The sequence below is a fragment of the Cebus imitator genome, unplaced genomic scaffold (genome assembly GCF_001604975.1).
Source record: "Cebus imitator isolate Cc_AM_T3 unplaced genomic scaffold, Cebus_imitator-1.0 Scaffold260, whole genome shotgun sequence".
NCBI lineage: Eukaryota > Metazoa > Chordata > Mammalia > Primates > Cebidae > Cebus > Cebus imitator.
Genome location: NW_016107575.1, coordinates 1,809,795 through 1,825,455, shown reverse-complemented (window position 1 = coordinate 1,825,455; position 15,661 = coordinate 1,809,795). Strand labels below are relative to the sequence as shown.

The following is a 15,661-nucleotide window of genomic DNA, read 5'->3' as shown; positions in this document are numbered from 1 at the left end:
GTGGGGCGATCTCAGCTCACCCCAACCTCCATTTTCTGAGTTCAAGCGATTCTGCTGTCTCAGCTGGGCTTACAAGTGCCTGACACCACACCCACCTAATTTTTGTATTTTTACTAGAGACAGGGTTTCAGTTACACCATGTTGGCCAGGCTGGTCTCAAACTCCAGACCTCAAGTGACCCTCCAGCCTTGGCCTCCCAAAGTGCTGGGATTACAGGCAGGAGCCACCACACCCATATAGGCTAATTAAAAATTTTAGTAATAAGCCCATCTGTTTAATGGGAAGTTCTATTTTTATAGAAAGCATTTGAGTGGGAAAATGTGTTATTACATCAACCATTCCATTATCTCTCTTGGAATATAGTCTACTTGAATCACAAGACCAAATTGCCTAAAAAGAAATAAGGAACCTTGGGTTGTATAAAAACTCAAGCTGTCTTGAAGCCCAGTCCTTTGGTTTCTTGGGAGGGAGAGCTGCTCAGGCCAGGACATTGGCATCTGAGGCCTTCCATTTAACGTATTTAAATGCAGATTCCAGAGCAGCCCTCAGACACTTGGTTTGGGTACCTCTTGGTACATCGGAGAGGTGCCCAGGAATCTGCATGTCTGATAGGCTCCCCAAGTTGACTGGAACAGATCCCCCGTTGACCACACTTTGGAAAATAGTTCTGTCTCACAATCCCAGACCTGTAAAGTGATAAGGAAGTTAATCATGGTAATTTAAGTCACAGAGCACTCCCAACTAGCAAATTCAGCTGGGTTCGTTACTTTACTTATGATTTTTTTTTTTTTTTTTTTTTCAGAATACTCACCTTTCTGAGTTTGTAGCTTTTTTCTTTCTTCATCTTCTTTTTTTTTTTTTTTTTGAAGCAGGATCTCACTCTGTCACTTGGACTGGAGTGCAGTGGTACAATCTTAGCTCACTGCAACCTCCATCTGCCAGGCTCAAGTGATCCTCCCACCTCAGCCTCCCAAGTAGCTGGGACTGCAGGCGTGCACCAACACACCCGGCTAAATCTTGTATTTTTTGTAGAGACAGTGTTTTGCCATGTTGCCCAGGCTGGTTTTGATCTCCTGAGCTCATGTGATCAGCCCACCCTGGCCTCCGAAAGTGCTGGAATTACAGGCATGAGCTACCATGCCCGGCCAGTTAACAATTGCTAATTACCAGAGACAAAAAGGGAAAGGTCAATTTTCTGTAGCAGTGTTGTTTTATTTTGTTTTGTTTTTTGAGACGGAGTTTCACTCCTGTTGCCCAGGCTGGAGTACAGTGGCACAATCTTGGCTCACCACAATCTCTACCTCCCGGGTTCAAGCAATTCTCCTGCCTCAGCCTCCTGAGTAGCTGGGATTATAGGCATGTGCCCCCATGCCTGGATAATTTTGTATTTTTAGTAGAGACGGTTTCTCCATGTTGGTTAGGCTGGTCTTGAACTCCTGCCCTCAGGTGATCCACCCGTCTCGGCCTCCCAAAGTGCTGGGATTACAGGCATGACCTACCATGCCCGGCCTTGTAGCAGCATTTTTAATATCTTTGTGGCTTCAGAAATGCTGGTGGGCTGATTGCTGAGTGTGTGGGGGGATTCTGTGCCCCCTCAGTGCCAGCCTCTGAAGCCCTGGCACTTGCTTCTCAGTATGTGGCGTCAGCCGTTTCTCTAGAGATGGTGGTTTTTATGCTGGAAGTTATTACTTCCTGCTGGGACGTGAGTTCACTTAAGTACTGTGTTGTTTAAGTGCTTCTTGTGATCTTTGACCTCTAAGTTCATACATGCATCTCTGTGCATTAGACGCAGTGGAGTTTTTTCCTTTTGGAAAAACTGTGCTTCCTGAGAACTAGAGGAAAACTGTTTTCTTGAGGGCATGGGGGGAGGTACAGGGTGGATTGTGACCCAAGTACAGTCCTGGTGCTCTCAATGATGGCAGAGACTGTGTCTTACACACCTTTGAGTCCCCCAGTGCGTCCTGCACATGGTCTGGCCCCTTGTCCTAGTGCCAGTGAAGGGATGCTAGTGTGGAAGAGAGCTGCTAGCTCATATGGAACAAGGTTGGATTCTTGTGGGTTTGGTCTGCATGGAGGGTGGTGGCGGTGGTGGGGAGGGGCTGTTCTCCCTGACGGCCACCGGGGCCCTCTGCCAGATGCCGGACAGAAAGTAGTGTCTGTGGGCCCAGCCAAGTGGAGGGATTCCAGGAGCTTTCAGCTCTGCGGAGCTTTGTGAGAGGGACAATGAGTTCCTTCCTGTCCCTGAAAGGCCTAATAATGGGATGGACAAGCCCTGGGGCCTGGCTTCTTTAAAGAAGTAGGCTTGATTACAACATAGATCTAGCCCCACAATGTGTGCTTCTGAGTTGCTGGGTAGGGGAACAGCTGAGCTCCATGGACAGGCCAGAGCTCCATGCCCCTGTCCACCCACACACACACAGTCGGCAGACCTGTCTGTTCCCTTCCTTGTTCCTTCAGCTCATGGTTCCCCAGCCCTGCTCTTGTTCATTTGTTGCCCATGTACACTCTCCTTTTCTCTTTCTCCTTCTCTCTGGCCTTCCTCCCTTCCTCTCCTTGTTCCCAAGAGCTATCTTCATGTCTTGAAGTTCTGCCCTTTGATTTCTTGGGAGGGAGAGGATGCCCAGGCCAGGACATCAGGCAGCCATCCTGGGAAATAGGGTAGGAATCTTGGAAACTGGAGGAGTTGGGAGAGGGCTTCCCTGGAACAGTAACATTAATGCCCAGTGTCTTGATATGCCTTGAGCTCTAGTCAAGGAGGTAGCTCCTGTCCACTAGGGAGGACCAGCCATCTGGTGTTCATGCCTTACAGAAGAACCGCGTGGCCCATCCTGTTGGCCTTCTCTGATGGGCCTCATCTTGCCAGCACCTCCACCTAAGCAATGTCCGTTTATGCTCGTGTTGGGAGACATTTCTTCCCACAGAGTTCTGAAGGACTTGCTATGAAGTAATAAAGTTTAATCAGTTACTTCAGTTCATGTTGGGGCCAGGCACCAGTCTTTAACTGCTATTTCCAAGCTGAGATTGCCGCCTTGGTATCCACACAGGCCTTGCTATTGGTGGGGGGTGGTTTAAGGAACTCAGTGGGATTCCTGGGTTTGCCAAGACCATCTCCTGGTGTTCTTAGACCAGACAGATGACCTTGTGACTGGGTGTTTCTTCCTCCTGGGTTTGGAGCAGCTGGGAGGGGCTCCCATGGGGGGCTCTACGGACAAGGGCAGCGTGGGTTTACACCCAGTGTCAGGGCTTGCAGAAGGGTAGAGTATCCCTGTGAAGACAACTCCACTCTGGTGTGTGGTTTATGGCTTGTGTCAAATAAAGGGGCAGCTACTTTCTTCTTTGGGGACTCCTAGCTCGTCACAGCGGTTCTCAGAGAGCCTGAAAAAGCATTGGTATTTATGTTTTGCTTTCTAAGTTTGTATGCTTTCTTAAAATTGTTGGTGACCTTGGCTAAAAGATATATACATTCTAGGACATCCTTGAAAGAAAAAGAAAAAAGAAAAATAAATAAAAAATAAAGATATAGGCCGGGCGCGGTGGCTCAAGCCTGTAATCCCAGCACTTTGGGAGGCCGAGGCGGGTGGATCACGAGGTCAAGAGATCGAGACCATCCTGGTCAACATGGTGAAACCCCGTCTCTACTAAAACTACAAAAAATTAGCTGGGCATGATGGCGCGTGCCTGTAATCCCAGCTACTCAGGAGGCTGAGGCAGGAGAATTGCCTGAACCCAGGAGGCGGAGGTTGCAGTGAGCCGAGATCGCGCCATTGCACTCCACCAGCCTGAGCAACAAGAGAGAAACTCCGTCTCAAAAAAAAAAAATAAAGATATATACAAAAAGGATCAGGCGCAGTGGCTCACGCCTGTAATCCCAGCATTTTGGGAGGCTGAGGCGGTCAGATTACTTGAGACCAGGAGTTCGAGACCAGCCTGGCCAACAGGTGAAAAACCATTTCTACTAAAAGTACAAAAATTAGCCAGGTGTGGTGGTGCACCCCTGTAAACTCAGCTGCTGGAGAAGCTGAGGCACAAGAATCACTTGAGCCCAGGAGGCGGAGGTTGCAGTGAGCCAAGATCACACCACTGCATTCCAGCTTGGGAGACAGAGCCAGATCCTGTCTCAAAAAAAAACAAACAAACGGACAAAAAATATATATACAAAGAGGTTGGCATGAGTTTTGAATCCGGGTGGACCTCAGGATTGCACCCTTGCCCCACCTGCTGGGCCAGGGATTCTGAATAGCATGTTTTTTCTACCCCCCGCCCCCCACCCCACTCCTGGGTGGAATCTATCAGGAATAGCTTGGGGTGTGAGCCCTAGATTTGCTCCCCTCCAAGGGAGGCCCAGCTGTCATGGCTCACTGGGTGTGCATCTTTGTCCCCGCAGGTGACCTGGAGCTCCCCTTGGTGCTGACATGATGACAGTGTGCAGGCCGGCCAAGGGCAGCCACAGCCAGACTGAAAACCTGAGCTACACATTGGCTGACAAGTAAGAACGCTTCTCCCCTAAGAGTGTAGACGCTGGCCCAGCTCCTTACTCTTCTATGCCTTTCCATCTTCACTGATCCTGCTTCCTTGAGCTAAGGAGCCCTTTTCCAGGTCATTCTAATGAGCTTCCTGCAGACCACCTCCATGCATGGCAGTCATTTAAGGCTACAGGCTAAAGGGGTCAAGAGAGACTCTGACTAGTTCCCGGTGTGTGGAAAGGATGATCCCCTGGCGACTTCAGCCCTGTCCTCATGACACATTCCAATCCCGGGTTTATTTTTCTAACTACTAGGATGTTCAGGTATTTTAATTATGTTTGAGCCCTAAGTCTTTGCAGCTGTACCTGTCCACAGTCAGTTTTCCCATCTAATATCAGCGTGGTTGTTTCCTTCTCCCCAGATGGAGCCCTTTCTCTGATCCTCTCACATTCCACAAAGCAGTTGGCGGACACTGAGGGGTTGTCAGCTCTGCACCCCAGATCCTTATGGGGCGAGAGAATCCTTATGGCCCTCATGGGGCAGGAGAATCCTGGAAATAGGAACTCTAGAAACTAGCAACCACCCGCCCCCCACCCTGGAGCAGGAACTCTGTCTTTGGGGGCTCATAGAATGGTGGCAGCATCCTTGTCTCTGTTGCTTGAGTTTTGTAAATCCAGCGTGAGCTTTCAGCAAGTCATCCTTTGTTCCATCCGAGTTTTCAGACAGAGCTTCCACGATTACAAAGTCACTCCATGTGTTTAGGCTCTTAGACAACAACTGTGATACTTACAATAACAATGGTTACCATTTATTGATACCAAGATTTATAATGTGTGCCGTACTTTGGGCACATTACATATGTTAACTCATGAATTCATTCATTCATTGAATAAATATTTGTTGACTAGCTGCTATGCACCAGGCATAGCGAACAACGTAAATGTGGCCTCTGACTCATAAAGTTTCAGTCTATAGAAGACAGATGAAAAACTCAGGATTCAAGTCTCAAGTCACTCAATTCCAAAGCCCATGTATTTAGCTACTAGGCAGTAGTGCCTTACAGCACACATAACATTAATAACTATGTTGTAGATCATCAGTCATCTCCATGCAGGCACTAACCTGGATTGTTGTGTTTTTATTATTTATTTATTTACATATATTTTTTGAGACGCAGTCTCGCTCTGTCACCAGGCTGGAGTGCGTGATCTCAGCTCACTGCAACCTTTACCTCCCAGGTTCAAGCAATTCTGCCTCAGCCTCCCAAGCAACTGGGGCTACAGACGAGTGCCACCACGCCCAGCTAATTTTTTGTATTTTTAGCAGAGATGAGGTTTCACCATATTGGCCAGGCTCATCTTGAACTCCTGACCTTGTGATCCACCTGCCTTGGACTCCCAAAGTGCTGGAATTACAGGCTTGAGCCACCATGCCCAGCCTTGTCGTGTTTTTAATGTGTGTGTCTGTCCTCTCTCTCCATCTTGCCTCTAGTACTGTGACAGCAAGGACTGTCACTTCTGCCTTTTGAACCCTCAATGAAATAACAAACTGATTCTGATTCTGACTAAAATCTGAATTCATGCTAATGTCCCCAGTGGCGACGGAACAATTTAAAAATATTTTCTCTTTTGTAAACACACTGTTATGAATCCTAATTGCTTATTTAAATAAGGAATTCTGCCTTGATAGCCATCTTTAAAATAGGAAAATGTGTTTGCCAAAAAACTGTGTTTGCATTTTCTCCAATTTCTAATTTATGCTGCGCAACTAACAACAGCGGCATAATTTATGTGCTGATGTCTCCACTGAGGAAGAAGTCTCTACACAAACAACCTTTGCGATTGAAAGCTAACTAGTAATAGGATGCATGAAATTGCTAATTATTCATCCCTCACGGTCAGCCTTAACTGGAGTTTCAGAATTTCCATGCAGTCAGATCTATACATCCAGAAAATTGGCACCGTGAGGTATCAGCTAATATTGGCACATCTGGAGTCACTGTGCTCAGTCATAACCTTTGCTGGGAGAGGAATGTTTGCATTTGAAAACGCAGATACTCTCATTCTTGTTAGACTAATTTAAAAATGTTTTTCTTTCAAAAAAAAAAAATATATATATATATATATATATATATTTTTTTTTTTTTTTTTTTTTTTTTTGTTTTTTTTTTTTTTTTTTTTTTTTTTTTTTTTTTTTTTTGAGGGGAGTCTCACTCTGTCGCCGGGACCTGGAGTGCAGTGGCATGGTCTCAGCTCACTGCAACCTCTGCCTCTTGCATTCAAGTGATTCTCCTGCCTCAGCCTCCTGAGTAGCTGGGACTACAGCTACTACACCCGGCTAATTTCTGTATTTTTAGTAGAGATGGGGTTTCACCATGTTGGCCAAGATGGTCTCAATCTTTTGACCTCATGATCCACCCACCTCGGCCTCCCGAAGTGCTGGGATTTCAGGCATGAGCCACGGCATCCGCCTCCTATTTCATCAAAGAAAAAAAATTTATAACAATGATAGCCACCATTTATTGTATACTCATAAGATACTGGATATTTTATGTGGGCTGGCTCCTTAAATATTTACGGTCACCCTATTAGATGCTTATTATTATTATTATTATTATTATTATTAGAGATGGAGTCTTGCTCTGTTGCCCAGATTGGAGTGCAGTGGCGTGATCTCTGTTCACTGCAAACTCCGCCTCCCAGGTTCAAGCAATTCTCCTGCCAAAGCCTCCTGAGTAGCTGGGACTACAGGTTTGCGCCACCACACCCAGCTAATTTTTGGGTTTTTGTTTTGTTTTTGTTTTTTTTAGTAGAGACCGGGTTTCAGGCCAGTTGCAGTGGCTCACGCCTATAATTCCAGCACTTTGGGAGGGCGAGGCAGGCAGATCACCTGAGATCGGGAGTTCAAGACAAATAGAGATGGGATTTCACTGCATTGACCAGGCTGGACTCAAACTCCTAAACTCATGATCCATCCGCCTCAGCCTCCCAAAGTGCTGGGATTACAGGCGTGAGCCACCGTGCCCGGCCCATATTATTATCTCCATTTTCAGAGATGGAAACTGAGATTTAGAGGACTTAACTTGCCTAAGGTCATGTGGCAGAATTAGGATTTAAACCCAAGCCTATCAGACTCCAAAACTCAATTGCTCCTTTCATTTCACCATGCTGTCTCTCCAAGAAAAATACAAAATGGATTTGTAATTTTTTTATAGAGATTAGGGTGTTGTTATGTTGCCCAGGCTGGTTTTGAACTCCTGGCCTAAAGTGATCCTCCCACCTCAACCTCCCAAAGTGCTAGGATTACAGGCATGAGCCACCACACCCTGCTCATAAAGTGATTTTTTAAAAAATAGGGGTTTCAATGTTTATGGTTTGTAAGATTTGCATATAACATTTATATCTAAGTTCTGGCAAATCTCTATGACCAGCCAAGAACAATAAGAATCACTCACCTGCTGTTTGTCCTTCTTGTGCAGGGTCAAGGTGGAAGGTCCAAGGACTGAGAAAGACCCTCGAAGGCATCCACTTCAGCTCTCCATTCCTTTCCTAGAGACTGATCAGGAGTTGGGCTTCAGAAGGTCCCCCCTGGAAGGTCTTCGCAGGCTCCCGCTAGAGTCAAGAATGGACATGTTCAACTTGGATATGATCATCAGTGACCCAGCTGCAGAAGCCAGCAGGGCTGGGAAGAAGCAGCTCAGAGGCGTTCAGAACCCCTGCCCATCTGCCAGAGCCGGACCCCGGCATAAGCCCCTTAACATAAAGGACAAGATATCAGAATGGGAGGGAAAGAAAGAGGTGCCCACTCCTGCACCCAGCAGGAGAGCAGACAGACAGGAGGATTGTCTGCCGTCCTGTCTGGTGGAGAGGAGAAGTAGTGATGGGGTGAGAACTCAGGTCACAGAGACTAAGAATGGAATGAAGCCAGAAACAGAGAGCACAGAGAAGGAGAGAAATAAAGGAGCAGTGAAAGTCGGGGGACAGGACCCAGAGCCTGGGCAAGACCTGCGCCAGCCAGACCGGGAAGTGGATTCTAGCTGGGGCCGAGGCCGAGAGCCAAGACTTGGCAAGCTACGCTTTCAGAATGATCACCTCTCAGTGCTGAAGCAGGTCAAGAAACTCGAGCAGGCTTTGAAGGACGGGTCGGCAGGGCTGGATCCCCAGTTGCCAGGGACCTGTTATTCCCCACACTGCCCACCTGACAAGGCAGAGGCGGGGCCCACCCTTCCTGAGAACCTGGTAGGCGGGAATGGCTCAGAAGTCAGCCAGAGGGTCCACTTCTCGGACCTGGAAGGCAGGGAGCCTGCCCCCGAGGCTGTGGAGGACAGGAAAGGTTCATGCAGAAAGCCCTGGGACCGGAGCCTTGAGAATGTGTACAGGGGCTGGGAGGGCTCCCTCACAAAGCCCTTCATCAACCCCCCACCAAAACCCCGGAGAACGTTCAAACATGCTGGAGAAGGGGACAAAGAGGGGAAGCCTGGCATCGGCTTCAGGAAAGAGAAAAGAAACCTGCCTCCTCTGCCCTCTCTACCTCCCCCACCTCTGCCCTCCTCTCCCCCACCTTCCTCTGTGAACAGAAGACTGTGGACTGGGAGACAGAAATCCAGTGCAGACCACAGGTAGGTGCTGGTGTGCCCGGGCAGAGCATCACCACCTGACGCTCTTAGTGCTTTATGTCCCATCATAACTGTCTGTTCTCAGCTGAATTATTTGTTTCATTAAACTGATGGATCCTGTAGTCCAGAGAGTTCATAGCTTAAGATACTTTGTTAATTAACCTGGAAACTTGGTAACTGTTGCATGTATTTTGTGTTTGTTCTCAGTCCTCAAAAAAGAAGACTATTTGCTTTTTAAAAATTAGCCTTTATAGGCTGGGTGCAGTGGCTCACACCTGTAATCCCAGCACTTTGGGAGGCCGAGGTGGGCAGATCACGAGGTCAAGAGATAAGATCATCCTGGCCAACATGGTGAAACCCTGTCTCTACTAAACATACAAAAATTAGCTGGACGTGATGGTGTGCACCTGTAGTCCCACCTACTCGGGAGCGTGAGGCAGGAACCCGGGAGGCGGAGGTTGCAGTGAGCTGAGGTCACGCCACTGCATTCCAGGCTGGTGACTGAGCGAGATTGTCTCAAAAAAAAAACAAAAAAAACCTTTTAGATGTAATAAGAACTTGGAATTGGGGACAGTAACCAAGAGTTAAATGAAGGACTCATGTTAACTCTGGCAGTCTACAATCTGCTAGTCCCTGCTAACTACCAGTGCTTGAATTTTTCTTGGTATGAGCTTTAGAAACACATTGCCTGGCATCTATACTGGCCCTATCATTGTCTATCTATGTAACCTTAAACAAGTTATTTAACCTCTTAAAGCCTCAGCCTTCTTCTTTAGATATGTGAATGCTTGCACTGTGAATATTTTATAACATTAAAATAACACATTAAATAATAAAGCATGTTAATGCTTAAAAATAAAAGCTAGGGGTAGTGGTTCACGCCTGTAATCCCAGCACTTTGGAAGGCCAAGGCAGGTGAATCACAAAGTCAGGAGTTCGAGACCAGCCTGACCAACAAGGTGAAACCCCGTCTCTACTAAAAATACAAAAAAATTCGCTGGGCATGGTGGCGCACACCTGTAATGCCAGCTACTCAGGAAGCTGAGGCAGGAGAATCGCTTGAACCCAGAAGGCAGAGGTTGCAGTGAGCTGAGATCGCACCACTGCACTCCATCCTGGGTGACAGAGCGAGACCCCGCCTCAAAAAAAATTTAAAAATAAATAAATAAATAAATAATAAAGCAAAATAAAATCTGGGCTTTGAAAACAATTTTTCTATTTTGCAACCTAATCTCTAGTCCGTTTCTGTAACATACTAGTTGGTTTGATACCCACTAATCTAAGAAACCAGCTTTAGAACAAAACTCAGAACACTTGTACTTTCTTTCATCACTTCACCTCCTATTTTCTCTTGACCCACCCCGTTGAGCTTTGGGAACCTCCTCCTAAAACTGCCCTGGCCCAAGGCCACCAGTAACTTCCATCTGCTAAATTCAGTTGCCAGCTCTCCATTCTTTTCTTAATTGGCCTCTCTCAGTATTTGAGGAACACCTGTTGACTCACTTCATCTTGAAATACTTTCTTCGTTTGGCTCTGGGTCACCCATGTCCCTGGAAGTCCTGCTTCCCTGGGTCCTCTGAGTTCCATCCTTTTCTCCCTCTATCTGTCAGAGCACACCCTGAACCCATCCCCACCTCAGCCCAGGGCCAGACCTGAGACTTTTCTTATCCATCTATACTCGCTCCCTAAATGATGTCATTCAGGCCCATGGCCTTAAATGTCAAGGTCATGCTTATGATTCCCAAATTTAGGCATCCAGCCCCAACTCCCTCCCCAAGCTTAAGATTTGTGTGGTCATCTCCTGCTTGGATCTCCACTTGGTTGTCTGACCATTTGTACCTAACGTGTCCAAACCTAAATTCTCCTTCCAGGCCACCAGTAACCACCACCTCCTCCTAAAATAATTGTCATCCTACTAAACAGCATCCCCCTTTGTTTAGCTGCTTTAGGCCACAAACCTAAAAAGTCATCTCTGATTCCTCTCGTTTTCACAGACCCCTTCCTAACTCAACACCGAGTCCTTTGGTTCTAGTTTCAGAACTTTATCCCAAATCTGCCCACATCTCCTCCACTGCTACCATCTTAATCATCTTGGATTCACCTCCCACCCCCAGAACATTCCTCCCTCAGCAGCCAGAGGAGTCTTCTCAAAATAGAAATTAAATTATAAATTCGGTCTTGTCACTCCGCACTCCACATGGTCTGTCATGTAGGATGATTCTTTTGGCTGTAAATTGCATAATTTCTTTTTTTTTCCACTTCCCCCTGCCCACAAATTGCATGATTTCTTATGTTCTCTTCAAGGGGCAAAAAAGTTTGCATATTCTAGAATTTATTTGTATATATATGTACATATATATAGTAAGAAATTTATAAGTTTTTCCCAGTTTACAAATAATGCTATGATAAAGAGCATATAGCACTACTGGTCTTGCTACTTACTAGCTGTACAACATTGGACAAGCCACTGAATTTGCGTTGGCCTCATTTTACTTATCGGTAAAGTGTTGATAATTGTAGTAACCACTTCACAGAGTTGTTGTAAGATTAAATGAGTTAGTATGTGTAAACATAAACTTACTACAGAGCCTGTTCAATATGTTATATGTGTTAGGTGTTTTTTCTCTGGCTCCATTCTGTTTAGTTAATTAGGCGATTTCTTTTTCAGTATCAAACTTTATTTTAACTTCATAATGTATTATTATTATTATTATTACTTTGAGACAGAGTCTCACTGTGTTGCCCAGGCTGGAGTGTGGTGGCACGATCTCAGCTCACTGCATCCTCCACCTCCCGTCTCAGCCTCCCGAGTACCTGAGATTACAGATGTGCACCACTGCCCGGCTACTTTTTTGTATTTTTAGTAGGGACAGGTTTTACCATGTTGTCCAGGCTGGTCTCAAACCCTTGACCGAAAGTAATCCACCTACTTCGTCCTCCCAAAATGCTGGGATTATAGGCGTGAGCCCCAATCCCAGCCCGTAATGTATTTTAATATCTAGTAGGGCTTGTAGAAATTTCTTAATGTTACTAATAGTCAGTTGATCCTCTTAGACTTCCTGTATATACGATCATGTCATATGCAAAAAAAAAAAAACAAAAAACCTTTTGTCCCTCTCCTTTTTAGTAATTATAAACCTCTTGTTTATTTACTTATTTTTTTTCCAAAAAATGTCTTGAGCATTTCTGCCTGTTTTTCTTAATGTTCTATGTATTACTGTCAAATTTCAGATACACAACATATGTGGGGGTTTTTGTAATTAATATGTAATTATTTGGCATGCTATGTATTTGCTATGTTTACTTCTGTCTTTTCTCTTTTTGATGCAATTGTTAATGTAGTCTTTTTTCTCATATGGTCTTTATATTTAAGAAAACTACTTATTGTGTGTGCGTGTGTGTGTGTGTGTGTATGTATATATATATTTTAAGACATCCTAAAGAAATTTCTTACTATTTCTAATAGTCTGTCAGTTGATTCTCCAGGGCTTTCTATGAATATAACCATATTGTCTGCAAAAAATCCTCATTTTACCTTTTTCGTTTTAATTTTTCCTAATTCTCTTACCACATGGCACTGGCCAAGACTCCAGAACAGTGTTAAATCATAGTGCTGAAAGCAGTATCAGCCTACCTCACCCCTAACTTTAACGGTAATGCGTCTAGGGTTTCACTCGAAGGCACTCTTATTTGAGATGTGTTTTTATGCTATCAAGTCATGTCCATTTATATTTATTTTTTTCACTTAGAGATTCGATTTTTGTTAAAGTACTTTTCAGAAACTCCAGATGATCATGATTCTTCTCCTTTAGTCCATTCATAGTGAATTTATTTCTTAATATTAACCCATCCTTAAATTTAGGGTATGAACTCCTATTCGGGCCTGGTTTATTATTCTGTTAATGTATTACTGAATTTTATTTGCTAATATTTTAAGATTTTGTGTCAGTAAATAAATCAGACTGATCTATACTTGGCTTTTATTGCACTATCTTTTTTTTTTTTACAGAATACTTACAGGATGATTGCACTATCTTTACCAGGTTTGGTTATCGGTGTTACGGGAGGTCTGTAGAAGAGCTTAGATGCTTCCTTCTTTATGTTCTGAGAAAGTCTAAATCCATCCAGTAATAAACCCTTTCTCCAACCAGTGCCAGAGCCCGGGTCCCGAGTACTCCCAGACTTCCCTGCTCCTGCCCAGAGCTTCCCACAGCAGCCTTTCCACACCCCTTCTGGCTGTTCCTCCAAGGAGGCCCACACCCCCAGGGGCAGGTTGGTTCTGGGAAACTGGAATCCTTCATCTGTGTCATCACTGGGCAGGCCAGTCAACCTGGGGAACAGTTATTCCCATTATCTTTTCTCTCTTAACTACCATCTGCGCTTTTCAGTCTTTCAGCGTTTTCTTTATAACCAGCTAAAGTTACTTATTTCAGTCCAAAGATGAAATTTTTCTTGGCCAGTTTGAACATGGTTGCATCAGCTATGTTTTAACAATTTTGGCTTTGGGTTTTTCATTTTATTTAAAATAGTACAATGGAGGTGATTAGGGCAAGAGGTTCACTTTCTACTCTTAAAAAAATAAAGTCTACTCTTTATTGTGGTCCTATCTCTTAAAAATAAAAAGGACTCTCCCATGAATTTGGCAGACGTACCACCCTCTCTGAGGCAGGAAAGCCAAACCAAGGTTGAAGAAAGAAATGATTAAGGATTTGGAGGTTATGAGAGTTTAGAATTTCATGGCCAGGCTGTGTGTGCCTTAGAGAATGTATTCAGCTTGTTTTCATAGGCCAATTAGTTCACCTCCTTAAGAGCCAAACCAGTGGACTCAGATCCTCGGTTTAAAAAGGCTACTTTTCTTCTCTTCCTATTTCTCTCTCTTCTATTTTTCTTTTCTCCTCTTCTTTTTCCTTCCTTTTCTGTCTCCGTTTCTATTTGCTGTCTTCTCTCTTCTTTCTTCATTTCTTTAAAGCCCCAGGAAATTAAAATGCAAGGACGTCTGCCTTCAATCCTAAAACGGAAAATGAGAAACCCTCAAATGTCAGGAAATTCCAAAGATAAGGTTCCTACAGCAACATTCACTTGGTTCTATGTGTTTTATGGCATGTATCAAATAACTTTGGCAGGAATGTAACAAGAAAAGTTTATTACTTTTTAAGTGTGAGCAACATCCTGAAACCACGTGTATCTATATACTCAAAATGTCTTAACTGGAATTCAGATTTTTAAAATTTAATTTAGTCATGTGACAGCTTGTAGATCTTTATGAAACCAAATAACTGCATTGACCAAAATTTCAACTTTTCAGCTGATTGTTTTGGCATCATATGGATTTGGCCTTTCGCTGGGGTGTTTGTGTGAGACTTTCAGAACTTCTTGAGGACGTGAAACCACAGCCATTATATGGCTACCAGATCACACTGTGGTGTTACCAATTCCATAATTTCCATCTTCTATGGGACTGATACGATCCCCACAGCTCTGGCTGGGCAGCAACCCTCAGCTCTCACAGGTTTAACAGTTCAAGTTAACTTACCAGCCAAGCTGTGGTCTGTCTCAGTCAGCAAGACATCCCTGAGACAACTCAGAATTACCACGTCTAAAAATGGAATGTTTCAAGTCTTCAAAGGAGCACATTGTTTGATTAAGTTGATGTTTACAGCAAAAGCTACTCTGGAAGCTTCTGAGAAACGTGATGTAGTAAAGCCGTTTATTTCAATATTAGTTGCACTGGAAAACAGAGACAGTGTTTGCTCTTCTAAGGTTGCTATTGTCCATTACAAGAGTGATTTTCATGTCAATTCTCGTTGAAAGGTGGAAATGGTTGGATATTAGCAACAATGAGGGACAGAAATAGTTTTTCCTTCTGACATTTCGGGTTTGGATCCAGAATAGAGAAAAGCGGAGACCCTGTGAGTGGTCCTAGTATACGGTGGAGGAGCTGCCTGAAAACAGAATGCAAGCTGAGAGCTCACAGACCTCCTCCTGCCTAGCCGCCTGCCCCCAGCACCTGGTGGTAGAAATGCCCTTCCTGGGGTGGGGTGGGCCATGGGGAAGAGCTGCCCGTGGCCACTCAGGATGGACAGGCAGAAAGACTCTGGTAGCTGGAGGATGATGGACGTCAGCGCGTGTCATCCTTGACCTAGCTGGATGATGTTTTTGTTTTGTTTTGTTTCAGTTTGGTTTGGTTTTTTTGTTTTTTGTTTTTTTGTTTTTTGTTTTTTGTTTTTGAGATGGAGTCTTGTTCTGTTGCTAGGCTGGAGTGCTGGAGTGCAGTTGCAGTGGCGTGATCTTGGCTCACTACAACCTCTGACTCCCTGATTGAAGCAATTCTCCTGCCTCAGTCTCCCGAGTTGCTGGGATTACAGGCATGCACCACCACGCCCAGCTAATTTTTGTATTTTTAGTAGAGATGGGGTTTCACCATGTTGGACAGGATGGTCTCAATCTCCTGACCTCATGATCCGCCCCCCTAAGGCCTCCCAGAGTGCTGGGATTACAGGCATGAGCCACCGCACCTGGCCCTGGATGATGTTTTAAATGATTGCTAGGTGCCAGGCTAGCTAAGCTTTTTTTTTTTTTTTTT

At 44.8% G+C, this 15,661-nt stretch overlaps 1 protein-coding gene across 1 annotated transcript in view; it reads left to right on the top strand.

The window, feature by feature from the left end:
- Positions 1-15,661, top strand: part of DENND2A (DENN domain containing 2A) — a 116,135-nt gene that overhangs the window by 27,216 nt on the left and 73,258 nt on the right. Inside the window, 1 exon segment of the mRNA XM_037728272.1 lies at positions 7,942-9,081. Coding sequence (XP_037584200.1) covers positions 8,087-9,081 — 995 coding nt within the window. The 5' untranslated portion in view covers positions 7,942-8,086.